Source organism: Erpetoichthys calabaricus, chromosome 1 (genome assembly GCF_900747795.2).
Source record: "Erpetoichthys calabaricus chromosome 1, fErpCal1.3, whole genome shotgun sequence".
Taxonomy (NCBI): domain Eukaryota; kingdom Metazoa; phylum Chordata; class Cladistia; order Polypteriformes; family Polypteridae; genus Erpetoichthys; species Erpetoichthys calabaricus.
The window spans coordinates 36,537,353-36,563,931 of NC_041394.2; the positions used below are offsets into that span (position 1 = coordinate 36,537,353).

Consider the following 26,579-nt stretch of genomic DNA (forward strand, 5'->3'; position numbering starts at 1 on the left):
AAAGCCTCCACCTTTTCCCTATTCCCTCAATTCTGTTTTGGACTTGGTTTAGTGCACATTAGTGCTGTATTCATTTGAACGACTTTGCAGCCAGGAAATCAATTATACGGGTGTCTGCCCCAAACCTTTCTATGACTCGGAGTCAAGTTTATGACATTTTATATATATATTATATATATAAAAAAAAAATCTAACGTCTGTCTGTCTGTCAGTTTTTCACGAGAGATCTACTTAACAGATTTAGATCTGTTTTTTTTCTTGAATTTGCTTGAACATTCAGGTTGATTTTGCAACTTCTTTCATTGCACGAAGTATCATATTTTGCTTGCGGTACCAATTTATTTGCGCGAATCCTCACTCATGTGTTAGCCTCGGTCATTCCTTACCTCCACTTTGCTAGTGAACGAGAGAACTACTTAACGGATTTAGATTGGGGTTTTTTTTTTTTTCTAGAATTTGCTTGAACATTCCGGTTGATTTTGCGACTTCTCACATCACACCAAGAATCATAGCACAACTATATCACTCCTGCAAGTGAACTAATCCGAGACAGAGGCTGCGGGCCAAGGGGAAGCGTGACATCAGGATTGGGGAGCAGGCGGGGCCCTCCTCACTGTTCTGTTTCACAACTACGCGGGCAGAGCTGCAGGGGATGGCTAGTTAGTTATAAAGGCGAATTGGTTATTACAGAAACCTTTCTAAATGCATTAGCACTGCTGAAACTGGTTATTCTGTTCACTTGGTTGTCCAATGCTGAAGACAACACTGATATTTGGAGTGTATTTAAGGAAGAAGCCAACTTAAGGTCTGTAAGGTGTTTGCTTCTCAAAGTACGGACACTGATGCCCTTATTCTCTTATGCAGCTGTGCCCCTGGGCCTTCCCTTTCTTTTTCTATCCTGGTTATTTCCAGTTCTCCCTCTTCCCTCAATGTAGTAATAGATACCGTTCTATGAAATTTTCAGTTTCTTGGCAATCTGTCATATGAAGATGACCTTCATTCTGAAATTCTTTCAAAAGCCGTTTCATTTTGGCTATTTTTAAACCCAGAACTGAACTTTAGGAATGCCAGTACCTTGCAACCCAAGTGAACAGAATAACAGGTTTCAGTGTTGATAATGCAGTTACAAGAACTCTCTAATAATCAATTAACATTTATAAAAGACCATTAGGGAGGACCATTAGGACACTGAAGGAAAGGTGGCTGAAAATGAGGCATTGTCATCATATATGAATAATAAATATCAGATCTGTCACTTCAAACAGTAATGTCCATTAGAAACATTAGAAATGTCTTGCCTATATTTTTAAATCACTTTAATGGTGTCTTGATAAAAAGGGTATCAGCTTAGAATGCAATTACTGGTTGTACTAGTAATGTTGAGGGTTGTTCCAAATATACAGCAAAAACAAGTTTAGATCTGAAAAAACACAAACATTAATAGGAGTGCTCAAATACAACACACATATATGTGCTATGTGTACTGTTGTTTAATGGAGAAGAATGCACCCCAAACTTTAAAAGCACCGAGACAAATATCTTTAGTGAAGAACAAAGATGAACTAGTAAAACTATTTTAACTATGAAATGTAACCAGGACTCTCACAGCCTTTGAGCCCCAGTCCCTCTGAAAAAATACATATGACACTATTAAATTAGCCTTGTGGGGTATATTTCTAGATGCAAAATAAACAACTATTTCATGAAATTCTGTTTCCTTGTGTAATGTATTCTTTTTGTGTAATGTCTGCTTTTCCTTTTTTATATTTTACAAGGTGTGTTACTAGAAATTTTTTTTTAAATATTTCATCTTTTCCCTTACATGTACCTTAGGCATTCGTCCTAAACCTTTCTTCAGTATCATCATGTGTCTCAACCTGTGTTGGTCAGCGCTTTCTTTTTAACTGCATTCCTGTAATACCTGTTGCTCAGACTCCGTCACTTCAATTGCCTCTCGTCAGCTTTATGACTTTCAACCTAGGGTTGACAGGCTCCCATTACCTGCTGTGAAAAAAAATCAATCATTAATATACTTGTGAATACTTCCATGTCTGAAGGAGACTCTCAGCAATCCTCCTATGTATTTCTTTGTCTGGCACAGCTAAACTGAGCAATCAGGGGAAAAAAAAAAACAAAAAAACACAAACTGACCTATCATATTGCTCTGAAGGGCCAGACACATACATGGACATTTAGCATTTTAATAAATAATTAGATAAATCATAAAGCCTTACTTTTTTGTTTTCAATATTATACTGCATCAGTTTGTGAATAAGGTACTTCTTGTGCTAAGCCAGGAAAAACATTGAGAAAGGCCTTTGTTTCCTGAAATTCACATCACAACAGGAGAATCTATACTGTATGTATTGCACCAACGACAATATTATCTTAAAGTTATAAAAAGCATTTGCACACCTTGGCACTTCAAAACTTCAGAAAGACTGAACGCATGACACACTGAATCATCACAACAGTTAACCTGCTCAACGCTTTAACTACTGAGTTGCCTCTTTTCCAAAACTTTCTGCACTCCGATCTTATGCATGTTCCTACAGCACCAGAGCACCTCAGCTAAACAAGAGCAAGAGTCCTAACTACTGCAACTGAATTCACCTCTCTGAATTTCAGTGAACTTTCTCTGGCAGTGTCAGAAATGGATTGTACAATGATTGGGTCTTAACACAAGTTAAGCATATAATTGTTATTTCTGTCATGATTGGTTTTTGGCATTGTTTTCATTATTTTGCTGCTGTTGTGCCTTTGTGGTGGCACTCTACATAAGTGAATTGGCCTTTTCACGGTGGTACCCTGGTCATTCATGGAGCTAATAGTCTCTGCTGGACACAACTAATCTGTGATCCATCTGTAAAAAAATAATAATGCATAAACAAACATCTGTACTGTATACCGATTTTAAGGTTTCCTTAAATACCATTTGTCATATACACAATACTACTAATAGAATTCACTTAAAAAAATCTATATAATCAGCAAGACTAAGTGTAGAGAGAAACTCTAAAACATAATGACTATGCACACATCTGTTACCTTAACACATTTTCTTTCTAGCAATTGTGCCATTGTTGGTGCTGCACTGTCATGTTGTTTGCCTTCTCAGTTTGTACATACTAGTGTGTATGTGTGTATATCCTTGCTTTAATGTATCCTGTTCTGTTTGCTTTATATATGCCCAGCCTTTTTTTGTAAGATTTATTTCAACTATTTTGGAAAGGACAGTTATCATCACTGATCTTCCACATAAAGGGTTTGGTAAAAATGTACACATCCCAGAATCCCTTTGTCTATGTGTATATATCAGAAATGATTTCTAACCTGAAGAAGTTAACCCAAGAAATTGAGAATCTGATTTATTTGAAAGTGCCATGCTGGAATTTTCAAAAAGATTACTTTCAGAATACAACTCCAAATATAAATGCTAGGAATTATAAACCATGAAGGAAATGTATAACAGTGTTAATCAGTGGTCCTGGAGGGCCACAGAGGCTGCAGGTTTTAATTCTAAAACTTTTCTTAATTAGTGACCTGTTTTTGCTGCTAATTAACTTCTTTTGAATTAATTTTAATTGATTCGCTCTTGAAGACTCAGACCCCCCTAATTGTTTCTTTTTCCTTAATTAGCAGCAAAACAATAATTAGACACAAAATGAGCCAAAACAGAACCAGCAAACTATGTCCATCAGTATCTGAAAATAAAGAAAGATGAAGGTCTCAGGAATGTTGATCTGCTCAGGTCCTCAAAACATTTTCACAGTGCTCTTAGAAAAGAGAAAATCAACAATTTCAGAAATGTATTATACTGCAAAATGAGAGCAGCAACAAACCATGGAATTAAAAAATGAGTTTAATTAACAACAAGAATCTACGCCTAATTAAGCAACTGGTTGGAGTGAAATTGGTTGAAGTCTGAGGCCCTGGATTAGTTGGCCTTCTGTTAGTTGACTCATTTCATATTTCATTTCTGTTTGAGTGCAATTTAAGAAAAGAAATGAAGCAATTCAAAGGAACAATGAAGAAATTCAGAGGAACAAATCTTAAAAAACAAGTCCATTAAAATGAATGGAAAAGAAGTTAATTAACAACAAAAACTGGTTACCAATTAAGAAAAGAGATGGAATGAAAACCTGCAGCCACTGTGGCCCTCCAGGACTGTAGTTTGAGACCACTGGTATTAATCAATGTTTAGTTTAGACACGCTTTCCCAAAAATGAAGCTTTTTAATGGTGCGTTTAGCACTTCTGCCTCCCAGGTACAAGGACTCAGATCTGATTTCCAGTAGAGCGTGTTCTCAGAGTATTCAAGTATCCTCCCATATCTCAATGATGTGCACATCAACTAGAGTGACAACTCCAAATAAGCCTTATGCGGGGGTGTACATAAGTAACACGTAACAAGTAAGTGGCTGGTGAGAAAAATTTGGCCAGAGGCACAGTTTTTGGGCGGAGAAAGTGAAGCAGGACAAAGTGAAGCAGAACTTACCTATTATATGGAACCTTTCATATCTAACTTTCATACCCATCAGGTCATTCCACATACTCTCATGGCCTTCATCATTGTGTCAAATGCACATTTGACCTGTCCAGTACCAGACCCATAGGACAAATCCAGGCTAAAATGTATTCTACCCTTTCCACCATGCTGCTCAATCTGATACCAGCTTTCCCATTTCTGCTGTGCTCCAAAATTTCAGTCCGTAACATCCAAAGTCCCCTTATTCTTTCCACATCAATAGGGCAAATTATTGGAAGAACAGGTGCACCTGCCACCCAAATTTTATACTACAGTCTCCAAATTTCCAAATTCTCTGCCAACTCGTCCAGTTCCCCATTCTGCCAGAATCCACACCATAATGTCTGCAGCCCCACCTTGGTAATCTTCCAATAACGCGCACTTCTGTTGTCCTATAACACATTCATAGGACAAGTCCAATCCAAATCTTATTCTGCCTCTGCTAATAGAGTGCCCACTTCTTGACCATTTCCACTTTATTCCATAAATCAACATCATATCATCACTAGTCCTCTGGTTTTTCTCAAGTCTTGCATCTCAGTTTATCATTTACCACAATAACAGAGTCATTCCCATCCTAATGTTATTCTACACTTGCTGCCAGTTTGCCTAGTCCTATGCACGTTTGCCAGGCTTACCTCATCTGAGCAGAAATTCACATTATAAGATCCACAGACCCCCACATCTTAAAACATAACTCGCCCCCCAACATGGCTTGTACTACACCCACAGGAAAACTCCAACCTAAATCTTATTCTGCCTTTATAATTAGGGTACTTATATTTCCTTGAACATACATTTTGCCCTCCTTTCCTTCAGGCCTGAAAATTTCTCAATTTCTTTCTGATTAAATTGAGTCATGTCACTAAGCCTGCCCAAAGAACTTAGTCTAATACTATTGTCTAGAGCAGGGTTTCCCAACCTTTTTTCTGTAGTGACACACTTTTGTAACCAAAATCATCCCTAGGTACACCACTATTTTATTAACCACAAACACATATACATTATATTTCATACATTTGCTCAACTGCCTAAAAGTGCGAGACTGCTGGAGAAGCCAGTAAAAAAAGGACCTCCAAGATCAGTGTTCGCAGACATAGCACTTACTGAGCGCTTTGGTGGCACCGCCAACCTGCTTCTGCCTCAGAGGCAACTTGTATGTCCACTATCCACCAGCCCTGTAAGGTTCACTGGTGACCATACACCCAGGGCAGTTAGACTATAGCAGTCAGGAGATATGTCCAAAGTGCTCTAACATGGCGAATGTCATGGTGTTAATGTCCGTGCATAAGCTTGTCCTCGATCACTTGCCTGCTGCTGAATTCTAGCAGCATGTTTCTTTCTGCAGGTGAACGATTTACGAAGGGGTGTTTCATTAAAGGAAAAAAACAAATTTTCTTTGATTTCTGAAGTTCCACTTGAAGATGCCATCTCCCTAAAGTCGTGCTCACTCATCTGTAGTTACGCTAATAGCAGGTATGAATTGTGAACCATTGACAGGAACATGAAATAGTGTGTTAATGATTGTCCAATCACATTAGATTAAAAAAAAAAAAAAAAAAACCTAAAATAATACTACTTCACTGCCAATAAATATAGGAATGCCCAGGGCAAAGAGAGATGCATCCTCAGAAAAATCTTAAAGCAACCAATTAAAGGGCAGCCACAAGTCACCTGCTTGCCAAACGATCAAGGACTTGCATACACTCTCATTTGGCTGGTGCCCTTCACACAGAAAATATAGGTATTGACACAGAAATGAAACAAATACAGGTTGAAACCAGTTTTAAATGGATGTTGACATGTGCCGACATCAGGCATGTTGTGCAAATAAACAAATTTATTTCATAATTATTTCTCATTACCTGATTACGTTTTTCAAATATTTGGGAAGGGGGTGGAGCCCTAGTGGCCTGCATTACAAACCGCCACTGTAAGTAAAGAGGAATGGAGTGGCACCCTGTGCCGTGCCACTGGAGTAAGCTTCTACTCCCTTTGACTATATTAACAGAAAAAAGATTGAGGGGGCGTTGTTCTTAAAATGGAGAGTGGGTTTTTAACAGCTATATTTAGTTATTAATTGCTGTGCAGTTTTCACTGTTTTCCACTCACATAAATGTTCTTTTACAAGTGTAGATTATTTAGGTTTACTCAACTGATGTCTCAGGAGTTTTCTTTTAATCAGCATAGCTTTGATGAATCAGCCCACTGAGCAATGAAAACTTTACTTTATAGACAAAATTTCACAGTGTCGAAATTAGAGATTTTTTTTTGTTTTTGAAAAACTGGCACTAGGAAGATAGTTTAATATTTGTTGAATAAAGTTATTTTACTTTTGTCAATTTAGCATGGAAGCTGCATCAGGCCAAAAGTCTGAACTGCAAAACATTCATCTGCTGGGGGCATGGATATTCAGATGGCTTAGAGTAGGGGTCCTCAATTACAGTCCTGGAAGGCTGCAGTGGCTGCAGGTTTTCGCTCCAACCAATTTTGTAATTAGTAGCTAGGCCTAACCAACAATTAAACTTGGTATTTAAATTATACGACTTGTTAATACTTTCCTTCTTCTAATATAAATTTTTATCACAGTGTAGTTTTATTCATTTTCTGAGTATATTAGCCACATGTTTTGTGGTATGGAGCAGACTTGTAAATCTTGGTCCTTCCCTTCTCTCTCATTTATTTCAAAACATCTTATGAACACAGATACTTCACAATGTATATACACAGGTTTAAATGGAACATGTCAACTGCACAGCTGGTAACTTTTGTTATTTTCACATGTTTATTGATAGCTGGTTAAGAAAAAAAGGAAGCAATTAAAAACTTAATGCAGCTGTTTAAAAATTAAAATAGACAAAGTGTTCAGAATCGTAACAAGCAAGTTAACTTAAACTCAGCCCAAAAAAACATATTAGTTTAGTAGTAAATAAACAGGTTCTAATTAAGAAATTCGTTAAAGCAAAAAACATGCAACCACTGCAACCCTCCAGGATGTAATTGAGGAGCCCTTGCTTTGAAGTTAAAGGGCTGTACTTCGAGGCCTCAACTTCCTATTCACAGAGGAAAAACCACTGTCATTATGTGCAAACTAGTTGTGGTTTACAGCTGTGGAAATAGTTCTATTGGAAATGTGCCCGAAACATTCACTAGAAATTCAAAAACGAACACATGCTTTCACTACACTTGGCCAACAGTTGTCATTATTAAGTAGAGGTTCCCAAGTTCAGTCCTGGGGTACCACTGTAGCTGTAGGCTTTCAGGCTCAGTCTTAAGTCTTAATGATCCAATTGTTTATTATTTTTCCTCTCTTATTTTTGCATTCAGAAACATGCACTAGTATATTTTTATTTAAATGAAATTCAGAAATGTGCACGGTTGCCATAACATTAAATGTTAACTTTCTTTAACCATGTTCATAACTTTTTTCTATGGAGTTTACTCCCTTAATTGTACTCAGATATTGACATTGATGAGCAGTACAGACACATGAGTCTGAGGACACTCAATATTAACGGGAAGCAGCTTTTCCAGTATAAAATTCACTTGCGAGTTATAATTAATAAGAAAAATTGCAAACAACCAGAAAAAAAAAAAAAAAAAAAAAAAAAGAGGAAAATCTTAAAAAGGATCCATCCATCCTCTTCCGCTTATCCGAGATCGGGTTGCAGGGGCAGCAGCTTGAGCAGAGATGCCCAGACTACCCTCTCCCTGGCCACTTCTACTAGCTCTTCCAGGGGAATCCCATTGTGTTCCCAGGCCAACCGAGAGACATAGTCCCTCCAGTGTGTCCTGGGTCTTCCCTGGGGCCACCTCCTGGTTAAACATGCCCAGAACACCTCACCAGGGAGGCGTCCAGGAGGCATCCTGATCAGATGCCCAAGCCACCTCATCTGACTCCTCTCGATGCAGAGGAGCATGGCTCTACTCCGAGCTCTTCCTGAATGACCGAGCTTCTCATCCTATGCTTATTACATTTTCCTAAAAATTTAACAAGTCCATTCTGTAACTGATGGATTGACATAAAAAAGGTAGAGACGGGGAAATAGCAGGCTGTTTAATAAAGACAGAAAGATGGTGGAGAACACCACATGCAGTTAAGTTGGTTCACAGCACTGAATGTGAGGAACACTTAATTAAGCCTTTTATTACTAATTAGCACACAAATGAATGTAACATTGAACTAGCAACTCTACTTAAACATTCAGTGTCATTAGCACCGTGTCTCCACTGCTCATCAATGATGGTCAGTTACTGGGTACATTTTAAGGACCACTCCACTGAAGTAAGGTGAATTAAAATAAAACTGATAAAAGAAAGTTAAGCGTTTATGAGAAGGAAAACATTTTTCTGAATTTCTTTTAAATAGAAATATACTAGAGTACAGAAGCTTATTCCCACCACTCTAAAAATATAAAGCATTGTATTACTTCCCAAAAGATGAGCCCAGTGTGGTCAGTATTTTCTTGCACATGTGTGTTCCAGATGGCCAGTGAGATACAGATTAAGGACCTGCATAGCATGCAGTCAAGAAGCAAGAACTGAGCAAAAGTCATAGGTAAGCATTTAATCCTGCATAGGCCAAGGGCTAAATTTAATCCACACAGTTTAGGGTCAAAGGAAGCCTCTGATTATTGCAGTAGCACTGGGTTAAGGCAAGAAAGAACCTACCGCTAGTAACATCAGCCATACACGAGAAGGAGAGGTTAAGTACACACATAGCTTGCAATCAAGTGACAAGAACTGAACAAAGGTTACAGGAACATGTTTAATTGTAATCCTATTAAAGTTTAATACAGATGTTTTTACAAAGGCAGAGTGGTAGCGCATGGCTAGCATTCCAGACTCACTGTGTCAGGCTGTGTATGTTCTCCTTGAACATGTGTAGCATGCAATCACATGACATGTGCCGATAATGGAAACAGCAGACAAGATCTTTGAATACTGGAAATGTGTCAGGAATACTTCTCCAATAAAAAATAAAAAAAAAAATTTTGTCTTTTATATGATGTGAAATAAATAACACCTATCCCCTTTTTATATCCCAAAACTGAGGCCACGAACATTCATTTAATACTAAACAGATATTCTATTTGTGCTTGGGTGTGTGATTCAGCCCACCAAACGACAAGCTGTTCATCCACCAAAGTTACTTCTAGCCTTACACTAAATGCTGCTGGGATAATCAGTGGCTACAGTTAAAATTACCCTTCAGCAAATGCATGATTAAATGTATACCTATGCCTTTTTCCAATTTTGTCACTTGATTGCACACTATGCACTTCCTTAATGCATTCCTCACTAACTGTAAAACAAAGTCCCAAGGATGCACATGAAGAGTGATACTGATCACACCAGGCAACATCTTTCTTGAGGGCTCTTCTTGAAGAATAAGCTTTCATCCTAGAGAACATTTCAGAATGTAGTATAAGAAAAGAAAAAAAGGATAGCAAAATAATTAGATTGATGAGACATATGAGTGAGTTGGAATGAATACCTATAGCAATAGTGGTACTCTAGGACTGAACCTGGGAACCTCTGCATTAGAGGGACCCATGGGAATGTTGTGCTCCAGCCAGTAAGGTAAGTGCATGCCACACACACACACACATTCTAAGGAAACAGACAAGGATGCCATGCTCTGCTCAGCCAAATCTTGAGTACAAATAATGGCACAGAAATAAATATCAACCTTATGTTCTTCTGAGAAATCTACTTGCTATGTAATGTAAATAATTATAGAGTGTCACATTAACAGTTTATTTTAATGTGCGCTTTACTATGGAATGCTCACCAAGGCATTTTTAACAAATAGTAGAACTTGAGAAAAGCAGGCCCTTTTAAAAACAGATCGTTTACCAAACCCTTAAAATTTATTACAGTGACAGCCATCAACACTTCATTCCAAACTCAAAGTGACAGGCAGCCGAATCCCTTAAATAGAACTCCAAGTGCTAAACTGTTTGAGTCTGTTTAACGTAACGTATGCCGAGAGGTGGGGAAAAAAAACCCGGGTTACTTCAGTTCTTTTCCTCGAATTAACCGCGTTGTTCTGCCTACTTCTCTGAATTGGACAGATGTATGGCTTTTTTCCCCCTGCGGTATGCATTTGAAATCCCCCTTGGGGATTAATAATGTAAAACTAATCTAATCTAATTGCACAGTCTTTCAAATGCAAGTGCATTCTTATTTTAAAGGCTTCTTCTAAAGGGAAATTATTATTACTATTAGTAGATCTTTAAACCAGTCAAAAATGCACACTTTCTAAATAGTACTTGCACTGTAAGACCTATAGCGTTTTACTGATTATAGTCTTAAAAGCAATACAGCTACCGTTTCAGACGGTACATTGAACTTTTACCAAATACGCATAACTGGTTAAGTTTAAATAGAGAGATTTAAAAACCCACCCGACGAGGCATCCTATACCAATCTTGTGTTCATTGCACCAAACTATCACAATAATGCGGAACCAGGCAACATCTTCATTTCCTGAACAGATCCGCCGAAGTGGTTTAAAATATCTGGTTTCCCGTTTGCAATAGCAAGACGGTTATGATTGGTTGGCTAAAAATGATTGGCGGATGCTTCGTCCACAAATCAACAAGCAATGAGCTTCAGGTTTGCGTCCGTTGTGCAGGCCAAGCACCTGGATTGGCTTTCTCACATCAAGGGCGTAATTTTTTGTAACTTTGATGATTGCGTTTCTGAAGTCCATTGGCTCAAGAGAAACAGCGGCGTGTGTTAGACCAATTATTCCAAACGTTGGGATAAAAAGAAATCTCGATTATTATCGGTTTTAATAAGTCGTAATGTTAAGTTCCCAGAAGTTAAAAGTTTTATTCAACTGACCAAATGTTTGACTATAAATAGATATTTACTTAGTAGGCTAATTGGTGCAGGAAGGTACAGTCGCAAACTGTTTACACGCTTGCATTCTGTTCTGCAACCTCTGAATTATTCAACAGGTTTCTTTGTGTTTTCAAAGACTTACACGTGAATTGAACATGCGCTGCCGAAAAAAAAAAACTGTGCTGAAAGAAATGGAAATTCGTCTTCTTCACGGGCCACATGCGCAGAAAGAAAACGAAACTGCGTCCATATCCGAGTCCGTCACAGACGCATATTTAGAACAACCTGCCAAACACTATAGTATATAGCCCATTTTACATTTACCTTGCTTTAATCTTGATATTTTTTTTTTTTTTGCAATTCTATTCTCGGAGTCATGCAGTTTTTTTTTTTTTAATTTCGTATATCGCGCATTCAAGTAGATAACACATCCTTCTGCTCAGCTGATGATGAGTCAGCTGTCCACTGAAGCAAAGAAAAGTTTGCTTTAGGAATCATATGATCGAAAACTCGCGGCCGGTACGGGACTTTCTGCTACTTCCTTAAACTTAGAAACACTTTCCCCTCCCACAGTCCCTGATCCCTCAAGCTTTCGGTAGCGAGGACAGTGTAAGGAACCATGGTGCCTGCGACAAAGTATGTGGGACTCGGGCGATTCGTCTTGCTCGCGGTGCTCACCTGTGTGCCGAGGTGCACTACAGGCGTGAAACGACCCAACATGGTGCTGATCCTCAGCGATGACCAGGACGTGGAGTTGGGGGGCATGGTGAGTGGAATCGGGGGGCGGTTACAGCTGTACATTGCGTGTTGCCTTTCTCGCCTTTACCACGAAGAGCCATGTCTCAGAGAGGGCATGTGGTCGACCGCTATACGCACGTACCTTCCTCTGACCTGCACGCATTTTATAGGCGTTCTCATGTTGGGCCGCTTATTTAAAGTTTGATCAATAATTGATTTTACATTATACTTTAAATAAAAGAGTGTTAGTTATATCTTACTCGTTCATATTTCATAGTAGCAACCGTCCCGATTATAAACAGTATCGAATGAAAAATACTGCCCAAAATGCGAGCTGTCGTCTTTTCTATAACCAAGTGGACTAACCGCTGATAAAACAGAAGATCATATTTCCCCTTTGCCTCTTGGTATGTTGTATGCCTTTGCGTGTTTGCCCACACAGGTATTCCCAGATATATTCATTGTTATTTTAGCTCCAAGGTACATTTTCTGTTTTTTTTAATAGTGATGATAATAATGCATATGTATTTAATATGTAAACTGTATATATTATGTACTGTACATGTGTATACATTGTATGCTACATTTATGCATCCATTTTCTAAGCCCAATTTATCTTGAGAAGGGTCCCTGAGGAGCTTGGGCCCTTTCCCAGCAAGCATATGGCGCAGGGCAGAAACAATCCCAGGACAAGGTGCAAGTCCATCACAGGGTGAACACACACACACACACAGGCCAATTTAACACTGACAATCCACCTAACCTACATGCCTTATTCAGCACAGCCTATTCTTCATAGAAGACCACTGAGTTAGTACATTGCATCGAGGCTGTTACCTTAAAATTTGCTCTTCAACAAGAACGCGGGGACATTTTTGGAAAATTCTTTGGAGTAAATATCACACACATTTTAGATGTATTTGTTCACACTGAGAGGATTAATCACATGCTAATAAGTTTTCAAGTAGTGTGTTTGGGCAGTACTTTACAGACTATAGGAACCTACAGAACTCAATTTGAGTTTATTTTGAAGGAATGGATAGGATTAGAAAGGTTTATTTTGCTGAATGGCCAGTTTTCATCAATTTTTGTTTATATTCACAAGAAAAAATTAATTCTCTATTAGCCTCTCACACTGCTTGATTCTAAAATTGTGTTTGAGAAGGATCAAGGAGTCATTGTCGACTAATCACTATTTACAGTGCCCTCCATGGGAGAAAGACATGTTTTTCCTTGATTTACCCTTCTGCTACATGGTTTAAAATTACACATCAGACAATTCAGATATGACTAAAGAGCACATGGCAGGCTTTAATTTAATGGTATTTGCGTACATTTTGGTCACCAAATGTAGAAATGACACCTTTTATACATGGTTCCTCCATTTTAGGGCACCATAATGTTGGGGACAATTGGCATCACAGGTGTTTGTGATTACTCAGGTGGGTTTCATTGCTTTATTAGTACAGGCATAAGATGCTTAAGCTTTCTTCTACCTACAGACCACCTTGGGAGTCTGTAGTTTTCCATTCCACATGAGGACAAGAGCTGTACCAATGAAAGTCCAAAAAGCCATTATGAGGCTGAAAAGCAAAAAAAAAAGAAAAACCATTAGAGACATTGATAAAACCTTACGATTATCTAAATCAACTGTCTGAAATATCCATAAGAAGAAATAATGCACTGGTGAGCTCAGTAATCACAAAGGCACTGCAAGGCCAAGGAAAACCTTCACTGTTCATGACAGAAGAATCCTCAATATGGTGAAGAAAAAGCTCTCAACGCCTGTCAGACAGATCAGAAACAACCTTCAAGAGGCAGATGTGGATGTGTCAGAGATGACTATTGGCAGAAGACTTCATGAACAAAACTATAGAGGCCACACTGCAAACCATTAGTTAGCCACAAAAAGTTTGTGAAAAAGGACTTAATAGAGCCTACAGAATTCTGGAAAAAGTTCTTGTGGACAGACAAGACAAAGATGAACCTGCATTAGAGTGATGGCAAGAGCAAAGTGTAGAGATAAAAAAGAACTGCCCAAGATCCAAAGCAGACCACTTTATCTGCTAAGCATAGTGGTGGGAGCGTTATGGCTTGGGCAAGGCTGCCAAAGGTACTGGCACACTTATCTTCTTTAATGATGGAACAGCTTACGGCAGTGGCACAATGAATTACAAGGTGTATGGAAACATTTGATCTGCTCAAGTTCCGGTAAATGCCTACAAACTCAATAGACGGCGCTTCATTCTACAAGTGAATGATTCCAAACTTACTGCTAAGGCAACACAGGAGTTTTTTAAAACTGAAAAATGGAAAATTCTTGAATGGCCAAGCGAGTCACCCAATTTAAATCCAATTGAGCATGCATTCCATATGCTGAAGAGAAAACTTGAGGAGACAAGAAACCTAAAACAAGCAGGAGCTGAAGATGGCTGCATTAGAGGCTTGGCAGAGCATCACCAGAGAAGAGCAGCTGGAGATGTCTATAAATCATATACTTCAAGCAGTCATTACATGCAAGGGATATGCAACAATGTAATAAATATCCTTTAATATACATTTAATATAGTATAGTATAAAAAGTGTTATTTCTACATGGTATGACCAAAGTATGTGCAAGTAACCATAAATGAAAGTCTGCAGTGCAAAGTTTAAATTTTTGAGCAGAGGGGCAAATCAAGGAAAAATCTATCTTTATCCCAATAGAAATGCAATCAAGAAGACTAACAGGATATTAGTTATGAATCATGATGTGTGGAGTACAATTCAAGTGAGGGACTGCTTAAGTTATTTAACACACTAGTGATCACTTTCCTGCAGTACTATACATGTTTTGGTCTCCGTGGTACAAATAAAGACATAACGGCACTAGAGAAAGTTCAGAAAAGAGCAACTAGACTGATTCTGGGACTAAGAGGTATGAACTTGAAGGAATTGAACCCTTAGGTTTAAACAAGCAGAGATTAAGAGATGATGTGATTGAAGTGTTTAAAATGATTAAAGGAATTAATACAGTGGATCGAGCCTGTTACTTTAAAATGAGTTGAACAAGAACACAGGCACAGTTGGAAACTTCTTAAAGGGTAAGCTTCACGCAAATTTTAGAAAGTGTTTCTTCATACAGGGATCGTAAGCACATATTAATATGTTATAGTGTGTTAGACCGTATGATTTTACAGTCCTTCAAAACTTGATGTCATTTTGAACTAATTAGGTGATAGGATTGGCGAGCTGTTAGACTAAATGGCTTATTTTTTTTAATACTCTAAAGTACAGGTATGCTGTTTTCTGTTGGCCACTCACACTTTTAGGTTCTAGGACTGGGTTTGTATTTATTGATTCGTTGGGAGACATGCAAGTAAATATTTTACTGTAGCAGTAGTATTGTCACAGGTGCACAGTTCAGTAAAATTCTTAAAACATGAGTTTGCTCTTTGACATCAGTAAAGTTTATTAATCTATATATCTTTTATGATTGCAAAAAATGAGAGTAAAGATTTGTCATCAGATTATGGAAGGAGAGGCGATAGAGTGAAGCATTTCCTAAAAAGTAAGGAGAAACTGAATCAGATAATGAACACTATATTTATGGATACAGACCAAGGACAGTACCGTGGTGCAGCATTTAAGAATGGTACTTCACAGTATTTGTACACTGGCACTTCTTTTAAGTGCTTCCTAGACTGTAGTCTGGGTGTGTTTAGCATGTACTCCTTTTACATGCTCCCGCTGTTGGGTTGCTTGTCAAAGATTGTCAAGGATTTAGGAGTCGTAATGGACTCTACACTCTCAGTTTCCAGACAGTGTTTAGAAGCCAGCCATTAAGAAGACTAACAGAATTTTAGGTTATATAGCTCCCTTACATGTGGAGTACAAGTCCAAGGAGGTTCTCCTGAAGCTTTATAACACACTGGTGAGGCCTCATCTGGAGTGCTGTGTGCAGTTGTTGTCTCCAGGCTTCAAAAAGAAAATAGCAGCGCTCGAAAAAGTCCAGAGAAGACCAACTTGGCTGATTTTTAGGACTGCAGAGAATGAGTTATAAGGAAAGATTAAAAGAGATGAGCCCTTTCAGTTTAAGCAAAAAAATGTTGAAGAGGTGACATGATTGAAGTGTTTAAAATTATGTAAGAAATTAGTCCAGTGGAACGAGACTGTTAACTGTAAAATGAGTTCATCAAGAACATGGGGACACAGTTTGAAACTTGTTAAGGGTAAATTTCACACAAACAGGAAGTTTTTCTTTATACAGAAATCCATAGACACTTGGAATAAGCTACCAAGCATTGTGGTACACAGTAGGACTTTAGGGACTTTCAAAACTTGATTTGATGCTATTTTAGAAGAATTAAGTGAATAAGACTGGTGACCTTGAATGGGTTCTAATGTTCTAAAAAAGTTAGCCTTGGGTAGTCGTGTGCTGAAGTGTGCCCTGCCATATACTGATGTCCCATTCTTGGCCCATTGCTGCTAGGATAGGCTATGGCACCCTGACACCTTATTATAGAGATATCTGACTCGTCCAGCATATAACCTTTCATAAAATAAAAAAATGACCCATAACATGCATATAACTTGAAAGTTAAAAGTAGTTTCCAGACAAACAGTAAATGGATGGGATATTTTAAGGGGTTTTGTGAATTAACAAAGAATGAAAAGGCTAAAATACACTTATTGTTATTGGCCTTTTTTTTTTTTATTTTACTTATAATTGAATTATTTAACAGTGCTAGACAACATATTGCGACTTTATTTAGGCACCAGACAGGTGTGGTCAGTCTCTGACTGGCTGCAGGTTCTCTTTACACTCAGTTCTCGAATTTGAGGACCAGTATTGTTGATAATGACATTTTCTTTTGTAGCATACTTTTAGTTTTCTTCCTTGTTAAGATTCACATCCCCTGTTGCTTCTTTTACTTTCTGACAGATTTGCTTGTTTTCTTTTTTTTTTAACTGCCTACGATGCAAATAATAAGGGGAAGAACCTCCATGGAGCAACTTGGTTCAGTTTGTACTTGTTTGTGTACATCATATTGAATTTCTTTCAATCTTTGCCTGTACATGTGACCCTATATAAACCTGTCTGATAAAAAATGAGGGGAAAAAAAGTGAAGGAGTGAAATGTACTAATCAGCTCTCAGACTCGGTGCTGGGACCCCCTTATGTGGCTACAGGTCTCCAGCCACTTCCAAAATCAGTATGTCATCTTTTCTCTAAATGATTTAATTATTTAATCAGCTCATCTTTATTTCTTACCTAATTTTGAGTTTAGAAAAGCGCAGTATTAAGAGATTTACATTTAAAAACGTATTTTCACAGTATCTTCTCTTTTTGTCATTTTACTATTTATTTTTTACCTTTTATTTCTGTAGAGTTTATTCCCCTAATTTGATTTTAATGATAACCCTTTATAATAAACAGAGTAGACTCCAGGGTAAAAGGTACTGAATGATGAAAGGCCGAGGCTTCTTCAGGCTACACTCACACATCCGTCCACTGTAGTGTTTTCACATAATCTTGGCAGCTCCTCCATGTCCGCTGTGTTCCATTTAGGGTGACCAGTCAGGGAATGAGATGTTGTAATGACCATTATCCAATCAGGGAAAGGCTATGCAATAAGCATGCACAAATCAGACCATGATTTGAGTGTGCATTTGCAGCAGTCTGCATTTTCACCTGTTGACATTGTACCGTCGAGATTGTACCGTCGTAGTCAGAATACATGTGTGTGAATGAGAGGGAGGTCAGTGGAATGGTGAGGTTGCAAGGAGTAGAGTTGGTGAAGGCAGATGAGTTTAAATACTTGGGATCAATAGTACAGAGTAATGGGAATTGTGGAAGAGAGGTGAAAAAGAGAGTGCAGGCAGGGTGGAATGGGTGAAGAAGCAATCAGGAGTGATTTTTGACAGATGGATATCAGCAGGAGTGAAAGGGAAGGTCTACAGGACGGTAGTGAGACCAGCTATGTTATATGGGTTGGAGACGGTGGCACTGACCAGAAAGCAGGAGACAGAGCTGGAGGTGGCAGAGTTAAAGATGCTAAGATTTGCATTGGGTGTGATGAGGATGAACAGGATTAGAAACGAGGACATTAGAGGGTCAGCTCAGGTTGGACAGTTTGGGAAACAAAGTCAGAGAAGTGAGATTGCTTTGGTTTGGACATGGGCAGAGGAGAGATGCTGGGAATATTGGGAGAAGGATGTTAAAGATAGAGCTGCCAGGTAAGAGGAAAAGAGGAAGGCCTAAGCTAAAGTTTATTGATGTGGTGAAAGAGGACATGCAGGTGATGTGTGTAACAGAGGAAGATGCAGAGGACAGAAAGATATGGAAAAAGATGATTTGCTGTGGCAACCCCTAAACAGAGTAGCCGAAAGAAGAAGAAGAAGACATTGTACCGTTGAGATGCCGTTTTCAGATGTATACAGCTCTGCCAGGTATTTCCACATCTCCATTTTAGGGAGTTAAACCCCAGGGTAGCCTGGACACAAGATGAAAACTGACTCTAATGTCTGTGTGTTTAAACAAAAATGAAGTAGTGTCAGAAGCACTAATGTACTCATTAGTAAATGGTGATGTAAATAACAAGGAGACCTGTAAAAACAGAATGAAAATGATGATGATAACCCTTAAAACCTAAGGAGTATTTCCAACTAATTTAAATAGATGAATATGCAAAATAAAATGGATGACAATAAACAAATTATACAAAATGGTATGTGATCATAAATAATCAAATGTGTTATGAAATTTGTTTTTTGATGCTTATTTATTTGTGTACTTATTTGATTAATTTTTCATTTATTTGTTTCTCTGACATTGCACCTAAAATGAAATATGTCTTGAAATGAAGACTATCATTTTCATCCTTTAAACATGTGAGGGTGGGCTCAAGTAAACACGTTTTCTGACTTGTAAATTGTGGGTGAAGCACGTGCTTAAAGTTGTGACTGTGTGCATCTGTGGTAGATATGAGTATGCGAAAGAATTGCCCAGCATTACTGCTCTGAGCGGCTGCTTTAATTCAGGAAGCTCTGAACTCTGCATTTGAAGTGTCTGCTGTAAATGTGGCTGTTGTTGGTCAAAGGTTTACGTCCCCTCTGAATGATCAGTCAAAACACCGCACTCGTTAGAGCCCACCCTCTGCATGTTGACAAGTAAAAATTACAAGTTTTTACTTCTTCCTATTGCATGCAGTGTCACTGAAATGCATAAATGATGAAATGATTAAATAGATACATAAAGAAGCAGGCAACAAAAAAAATTCTAGACATATTTTAATTATTTTTGCTCATATTTGTTTATTGTCACATTTCACAATAACTCGTTATTTGCATTCTTTTAGTTAGTTTTTTCAGAATTATCCACAATTAATATACATAAATGCTTTTTATATTCCAATAACAATTTAACAAACCTACTTTTATCATTTCTTCAATGACAGCAAAACCTAAAAACTAGGAAATAACAGTTTGACTACTTAAGACAGTCCAACTAAAAGCAGGAGTTGATTTGGACAAAATCCTAAAATCATTGTCGGCCCCCAGACGGAACTTGAGAACCACTAATTTAGGGGATATTCACAGAAAACAAAAACACACCATGGTATTAGAAATGGCTAACATGGCAGAGCACTAACATGACTCAACTAAATGACAGGTCCACTAATGGCAAGGAGTCTCTTTCAGTTATGAATTTGGTTGGAGCGGAAACATGCAGCCATGGTGGCACTCCAGAACGAGTCGGGGTGAACCCTTGGCATAAGTATGTGGCTGTGGGGGCGGGGGGATGACATCAGGTAGATATTGTTCGTCTGTGTTTGGCCGATGCTTTTTTTCCATTTAAGGGTTGCAGGGAACCTGACAGTTACTGATATTAAGTGAAGAGTTTCATCCCAAAATGAAACCAATCTGAGAAAAAAGTGACTTTTTTTTTGTTGTGACAATATGTAGCAATAAATGCTGACAACATAAATTATTTCAAATTTTTAATGAACATTTCTATGTAAATCTTAAAAATGTAATTTTTCAGAAAAAGTGTGACATTTTTTATCACAACAAAACATTTTCAGTAAAATTTTATTAAAAATGTTTCATATCCTCATAAGCAATGTGAATTTAAAATTAAAATAAACTTATTAAAAACATTAAAGCAAATGTAATAGTAATACGACTAAGAAGGATGCATTTAAGGCAAAAATGCAAGGTAACCAGAAAACAAAAGATAAGCAAGAGACCCAAGCAAGAACAGTAAAATAATGTAGAAAGAAGTTGGAGTAAAGAACATCAACAAAGACAACATCAAGAAACGCAACACAAATGTCAGGAAAGCACTTATGAGGCCCCAGTAAGGACACACAGTACGATACGTACACTGCACTTAGACACTGTTCACAATACTCAAAGTCACAATCTCTACAGTTCTGAAGCTGCTGCTTATGCCAGCACCTGGTCAATTACGTACTTTTCAGCACATCACAATGCTGTTACAGTTCATTCAGTAAAGGTTCAGTGTACAGGGAAAATCTCACGATACAATGTTTGTGTTTCACTATACAGGGAAAATGCCTGCCTACTGTATGTAGTGTATATGTCTCAGTCAGTACACAGTGAATGTGCCTGCTTATGAACTATATGTGTCTCACTGTGCATTGAATGTGCCTGCTTATGTAGTGTACAGTTCATGTCTCCATATATAGTGAATATGCCAGTGTATGTAGTGTACAGTACATGTGCAGTGGATGTGCCAGCCAGTGCAGTGTACAGCACGTGTTTCCATATTTAGTGAATGTGTCGGCCTATGTAGTGTATGTTATGTGTCTCACTATATAGTAAATGTGCCAGTTTATGTAGTGTACATTATGTGTCTCAGTCTACAGTGAATGTGCTGGCCAATGTTAGGGTACAATACATGGCTCAGAATACAGTGAACGTGTTTGCTTCTCAGTAAGTATTGTATGTATCTTAGTACACAGCATAAGTGATTCAGTGTAGTGTGTATTTAGTATACTGCCAAGTGAATGTATTGTACTGTTAACAGTGCAGCAGGTCCTAAGTGGCACCTTGTTAAAGCTGGCAAGTCATCTGTAACAACTTGTCTCTTTTAGACCTCAACAGACAGAATGCACAAACAAGTCTTGCAGCAGACATGATCCAAAAGCTTTGCTGTGATGCAAACCAACATGTGGGCGGGGAGCAATGGGCGAGTGCTTGCAGGGTGCAATAACTATATTGTACTTTCAGGTTGAAAGGCACTGATTAGCGGAGAGTATAATTAGCATTTTGTAGTAGAAGGGATTCTGAAATGAAAGTATATGTGTTAACGTGCTAGACGGTAGGACAAGACGTGTTCTAAAGTAGAACAGCATTGGACACTCAATGGATGATCTTTCCACATCTGTGGTTCTACTTGGGATTAATAAAGGATCTATCGGTCTATCTATCTATTAAAATGCTGCATTTACCACAATTTGTAATGAAATTGTGTCCTGGGTATGACGATAAACTGCATCCGGCCCTGCAAGCGGCCCCCCAAATCATGGGGTTGGTAACAGGATTGGCACTCCAGCCACCGTAAAAAAACTTTGCAAAGCTCCGAGACTACAGAAAGGAGTCCTTTTTGCTCTCCGCAGGAGTAGCTCTGCTGCAGCCGCCCATAGGAAGGCTGCTCGCATCATGAAGGGGATGGGGAAAGAACTCCCCGGAAGAATCGAAACCATTGGAGAGCCAATAGGGCCAGGTCTGTTGGGGATCGGAACTGGTGTGGTGCTGAGGCGTCGCCCACTGCACGGCAGTACTCGGGTCCCAACGGGATCCCGAGTTGTTTCGTTGTGTAGTGGGTGTGGCAACGCACTGTACCAGTGCATGCTCCCCAACTTGACTTGACTTGTAATGAAATTCCTTTAATCTTAATTTTCACAAAATGACAGCAGCTGGCTTTAGAATTCAAAGCAACTTAATTCATGTGAAGTGTTTTGTTACTGTTTCAAACCAAACAATAATGAAATAACTAAAATCTGAGCATTTTTAGGTTGTTCATTTTATAGAATGGAGTTTATTAGTACCACACTTTGATCTTAAGTGGCATTAACTCACCTGCTCACTCCTTTCTAGGTGTGTGCTTTTAAGACCCCAAATCAGCCCACATGTGTATGTTTGTGCCCATGCAGTAAACTTGTGCCCACTTCAAGGGCTGTGTCCTGCCTTGCACCCAGTGCTGCCAGCATGAACTTGAACCCCTTGTGACACTGACTTGGGTTATGCGGGTTTAAGGACATTGTTATGTGGTGCCCACTGCCTGATTGTTAGGCAATGAAATGGCGGTACACCATGAAATACCATTTTAGTTTTATGGTAATGTATTATTTTGTTAATTGTGAAATCCAGAGGCTGTTTTAAAGTATTAGAATTGTAAATGGAAATTTCATTCTTAGTTTGTGCTTACTTAAGTTAGTTCATTATTATCAATTAAGCTCTACACATTTATGTGATAATGTAAATTTGGATAATTCATCTGTGGCAGTGTTAGTTTTCACATATTTTTTTTATCTTGGGTTTCTCAAGTCCCTATTTAATGTTAATCACCATTCTAATGTGTTTAGCATCAGCAGACCATCATAATGTACCCAATAGTATGGATGATCTGAGGAGTGCCTTTCCGGGATGCTGTAGCCCAGACCAGGAGAGCACAGCAGTTCATAATTTATCCAAAATGGTGGTTTATTAATACAGAAAGCATTTGGGACAGGTAATCAAAAGGAAATAACACTCCAAATGAAACTGAGCAGAAATCCAACCCTGGCTGCCAACCCAGATCAGGGCCGACTGCACAGTTAGGTGTTGTCGTTTACCCTTCTGCTCACCTCCATGACTGTGCCCAAGCATGCTTACCTGTACCTTGTTTCCCTTCTCATTATTTGCTTTCTGCAACAGAGTGGTGCTGCACCAGGAAGAGGGAAGACACAGAACATCACCTGCTTTTGTAAATATTATCCTTCCATTGTGTATTAAAGGAGGGAAATATCTACAACCTTTATATTCGGTGCTGTGAAAAGCATTTGCCCGTTTCCTGGTTTCCACTGTTTTTGGGTATTCATAACACTTGTTTTTGATCTCCTGAGTAAACACAGTGCACGGTTTGTAAATGATCAATTAATTTATTGAAGGAAAAACGTTCACCAACACCTGTATCACCTATGTAACAAAGTAATTACCCCCCTGAATTTAATACTTGGTTGTGCCACCTTTAGCAGCAACAACTTTAATCAGAAGCTTCCATTAACCTGAGATCAGTCTTTGTGCATTGCTGTGGAGAAACTTTGGCTGGCTCTTCTCTACAGAATTGTTATAATTCAGCCACTTCAGAGGGTTTTCGACTACGAACTTTCCATTTAAGGTCTCACCACAATATCTCAATAGGGTTCAACTCAGGACTTTGACTAGGCCACTCCAAAACCTTAACTTTTTGTTTTTTTCAGCCATTCAGAGGTGGATTTGCACTTGTGGCTCGGATCATTGCCCCACTGCATAACCCGTTTGATCTCTAGCTTTAGATCATGGACTGATGACCAGACATTCTCTTTCAATACTTTCTGGTAGAGAACTAAATTTATGCTTCTGTCAATTATGTCAAGTTGCACAGGTCCTGAAAAAGCAAGACATATCTACGCCATCACACTTCCACCACCACCATGTTTGAATGTGGAGATGATGTTCTTACTGTGGAAGCTGTGTTAGCTTTAACTCCAGATGTAACCAGACCCATGTCTTACAAAAAGTTCCACTTTTGACTCATCAGTCCACAGAACATTATCCCAAATGTTTTGGGGTAGTCAAATTTTAACCAATGTTCCTCTTGGCATTAACTCGCCTCTTGTTTAGTGTTCTTTTGTTTAGCAGTGATTTTCACTTTGCAACTCTCTCATGGGTACAATTTTTAAACAATATTTTTTTTATTATTATTACACAATTTTATTCAACTAATTATACCTTATTTCTCTGGGTCAAATTTTACAATCAGTTTTTTACCCACTTTTACCGAACCGATTTCCTTCAAACTTTGCATGCATGCTCATCTTCAGTGACAGTGCAATATTACATTACGTCAAATTTAAACTTTTCATTTCCTTATATTATTCTTTTAAAGAATACACATATGTAGTGCTTTTAGCCAACACACATATATTTGAATTAGTGGTGTTGGTCAAGTGGTTAGCATGTAGGTATTTCAATCAAATGGTTGAAGCTTCAAGACCAATGTAGACAAATTAATTTAAAAGAAATCATTTTGATCAATTGATATTGAAGTTTTGTGAAATTACTTCAATATGAAAATTAAGCAGTATTGGTCAAGTGCTTAGCGTGTTAGAAGTTTACACATTTTATTCAAATTGCCCTCTATGTTTGTCTGGGTCAAATTTTGCTATTAATTTTTTACCCATTTTTAACTAACCAATTTCCTTCAAACTTCTATGCGTTAATTACATTAAATTAAAATTTCTTATTTCTTTATATTATAGTTTTACCTGGCTGGCTACTTTGAGCAGTTGTTTAAAGCTGATCCTCCAGCTAGGATGTTGGATATCTCTGGGTCCGCGGTTCTTCAGGCTGATCCTCCAACTAGCTGTGAAGCACCCAGTCGTCTCACTGAGATTGCACAGGTGGTGAACCAGCTGAGGAGGGGAAAGGCTGCAGTGATCTGTGGTATCTGGGGTGAACTTCTCCAGGCTGGTGGTAAGGCTGTCCTCCTGGCATTGCAAGCAATCTTTGCTTCCATTTGGGAGACTGGCATCATCCCAACTGACTGGAAAATGGGACTTGTCGTCCCTCTCTGGAAAGGGAAGGGTGATCATCTGGATTGCAGCAACTACAGGGGGGTAACACTGCTCTTGGTGCCAGGTAAGGTCCTTGCTAAGATCGTCCTCAATAGCATCTGTGATCACTTGCTCACCTACCAGTGACTGGAACAGTCTGGTTTTATGCCTAAGAGGTCTACCATCGACTGCATCCTGGCACTGAGGGTTCTCATAGAGTGCAAATTCGAATATCTGCAGAGTTTCTTTGCAGACTTTGTCGATTTTCGCAAAGCGTTCAGCTCTTGTTGATCGAGCTGCCCTGTGGGACATCCTGAGGGTTCGCGGGATCCCCTCGAGGTTGCTGGATATCGTGGCTGGCCTGTACACTGGTACTGTGAGTGCTGTGCAGAGTGGAGGCAGGACCTCTGCGTTTTTCCCAATTGATTCTAGGTTTCATCAGGGGTGTGTTCTTGCTCCTACTCTGTTCAGTGCTTGTATGGACTGGGTTTTGGGCAAGGTCGTGGGGTCCAGCAGCTGTGGGGCATCTGTTAGTGAAGAAAGATTCACTGATCTTGACTTTGCTGACGATGCTGTGATCTTCGTGGAGTCAATGGAGGCTCTGATCTGGGCGCTCGAGAGACTAAGTGAGGAGTCTGAGTGTCTGGGCTTGCGACTGTCCTGATAAAAACCAAGATCCAGGCCTTTAATGATGTCTTGGGCACAGCCATCAGCAGTGTGTCTATTTGCAGAGCGAGTGTTGACTGCATCGAGAGGTTTACTTACCTTAGCAGTGACATTCATGTCTCTGGTGACTCTTCCTGTGAAGTCAGTAGCCGAATTGGAAGTGCATGGGGGTGTCATGAGGTCGCTGGAAAGGGGTGTGTGGCGCTTCCGAGATCTATGCAAAGGACGAAGGTCCAAGTCTTTAGAGTCCTGGTGCTTCCTGTCTTACTATATGGTTGTGAGACATGGGTGCTATCCAGTGACCTGAGATGAAGACTGGACTCCTTTGGTACTGTGTCTCTCCAGAAAATCCTTGGGTATCGTTGGTTTGACTTTGTGTCGAATGAGTAGTTGCTCATGGAGTCCCAAATGAGGCACATTACCTGCATTTTGAGGGAGCATTAATTACAGCACTACGGCGCATTTCCCTGAGGGTGATCCGGCTCATAAGATCCTCATTGTTGGGGACCCAAGTGGCTGGACCAGGCCAAGGAGTCGCCCACGTAACACCTGGCTGCGGCAGATAGAGGGTCATTTCCGGAGAGTAGGACTGGACCGCGTGTCTGCCTGGGGGGTTGCCAACCGGGATCCCGAGCTGTTTCGACGTGTAGTGGGTGCGGCAACGAAATGTACCAGTGCATGCTCCCCAACGTGACTTGACTTGATAGTTTTACCAATTGCACATATATATTGTGCTTTTAACCAACACACACATATATATGAAAAATTAGCTGTGTTAGGCAAGTGATTAGCATGTTGGACTTTCGATCAAATTGGTAGACTAATTAAAAAAATAATTTTGATTAATTGATATTGAAGTTTTGTCAAGTTACTTCAGTATGACAGCAGGATTGGTCAAGTGGTTAATGTGTTAGACGTTCAAACAAATGGTCAAAGGTTCGAGTCATGTACACAAGCGAATTTTTTTTTTTAACCAATTTTTCATCATTAT

The 26,579-nt window shown here is 39.0% G+C and overlaps 2 protein-coding genes across 6 annotated transcripts in view; one reads left to right on the plus strand and one right to left on the minus strand.

The window, feature by feature from the left end:
- Positions 1-12,076, minus strand: part of polm (polymerase (DNA directed), mu) — a 39,436-nt gene extending 27,360 nt beyond the window's left edge. Inside the window, exons 1-2 of one of the 5 annotated variants that reach the window (XM_051918744.1) lie at positions 10,938-11,056; positions 1,829-2,001 (exon numbers count right to left, since the gene is read on the minus strand). The gene's annotated coding sequence lies outside the window, so the exon portion shown is untranslated. Of the gene's footprint in view, positions 1-1,828; positions 2,005-10,937; positions 11,057-12,057 lie in introns of those variants that run through there. The other 4 variants (XM_028797829.2, XM_028797845.2, XM_028797861.2 and 1 more) reach the window with 4 other exon arrangements.
- The window catches only part of gnsb (glucosamine (N-acetyl)-6-sulfatase (Sanfilippo disease IIID), b), a 77,892-nt gene continuing 63,128 nt past the window's right edge, over positions 11,816-26,579 (plus strand). The window contains exon 1 of the mRNA XM_028797816.2: positions 11,816-12,145. Within this exon, the coding sequence (XP_028653649.1) occupies positions 11,999-12,145 (147 nt within the window). The 5' untranslated portion in view covers positions 11,816-11,998. The remainder of the gene's footprint in view (positions 12,146-26,579) is intronic.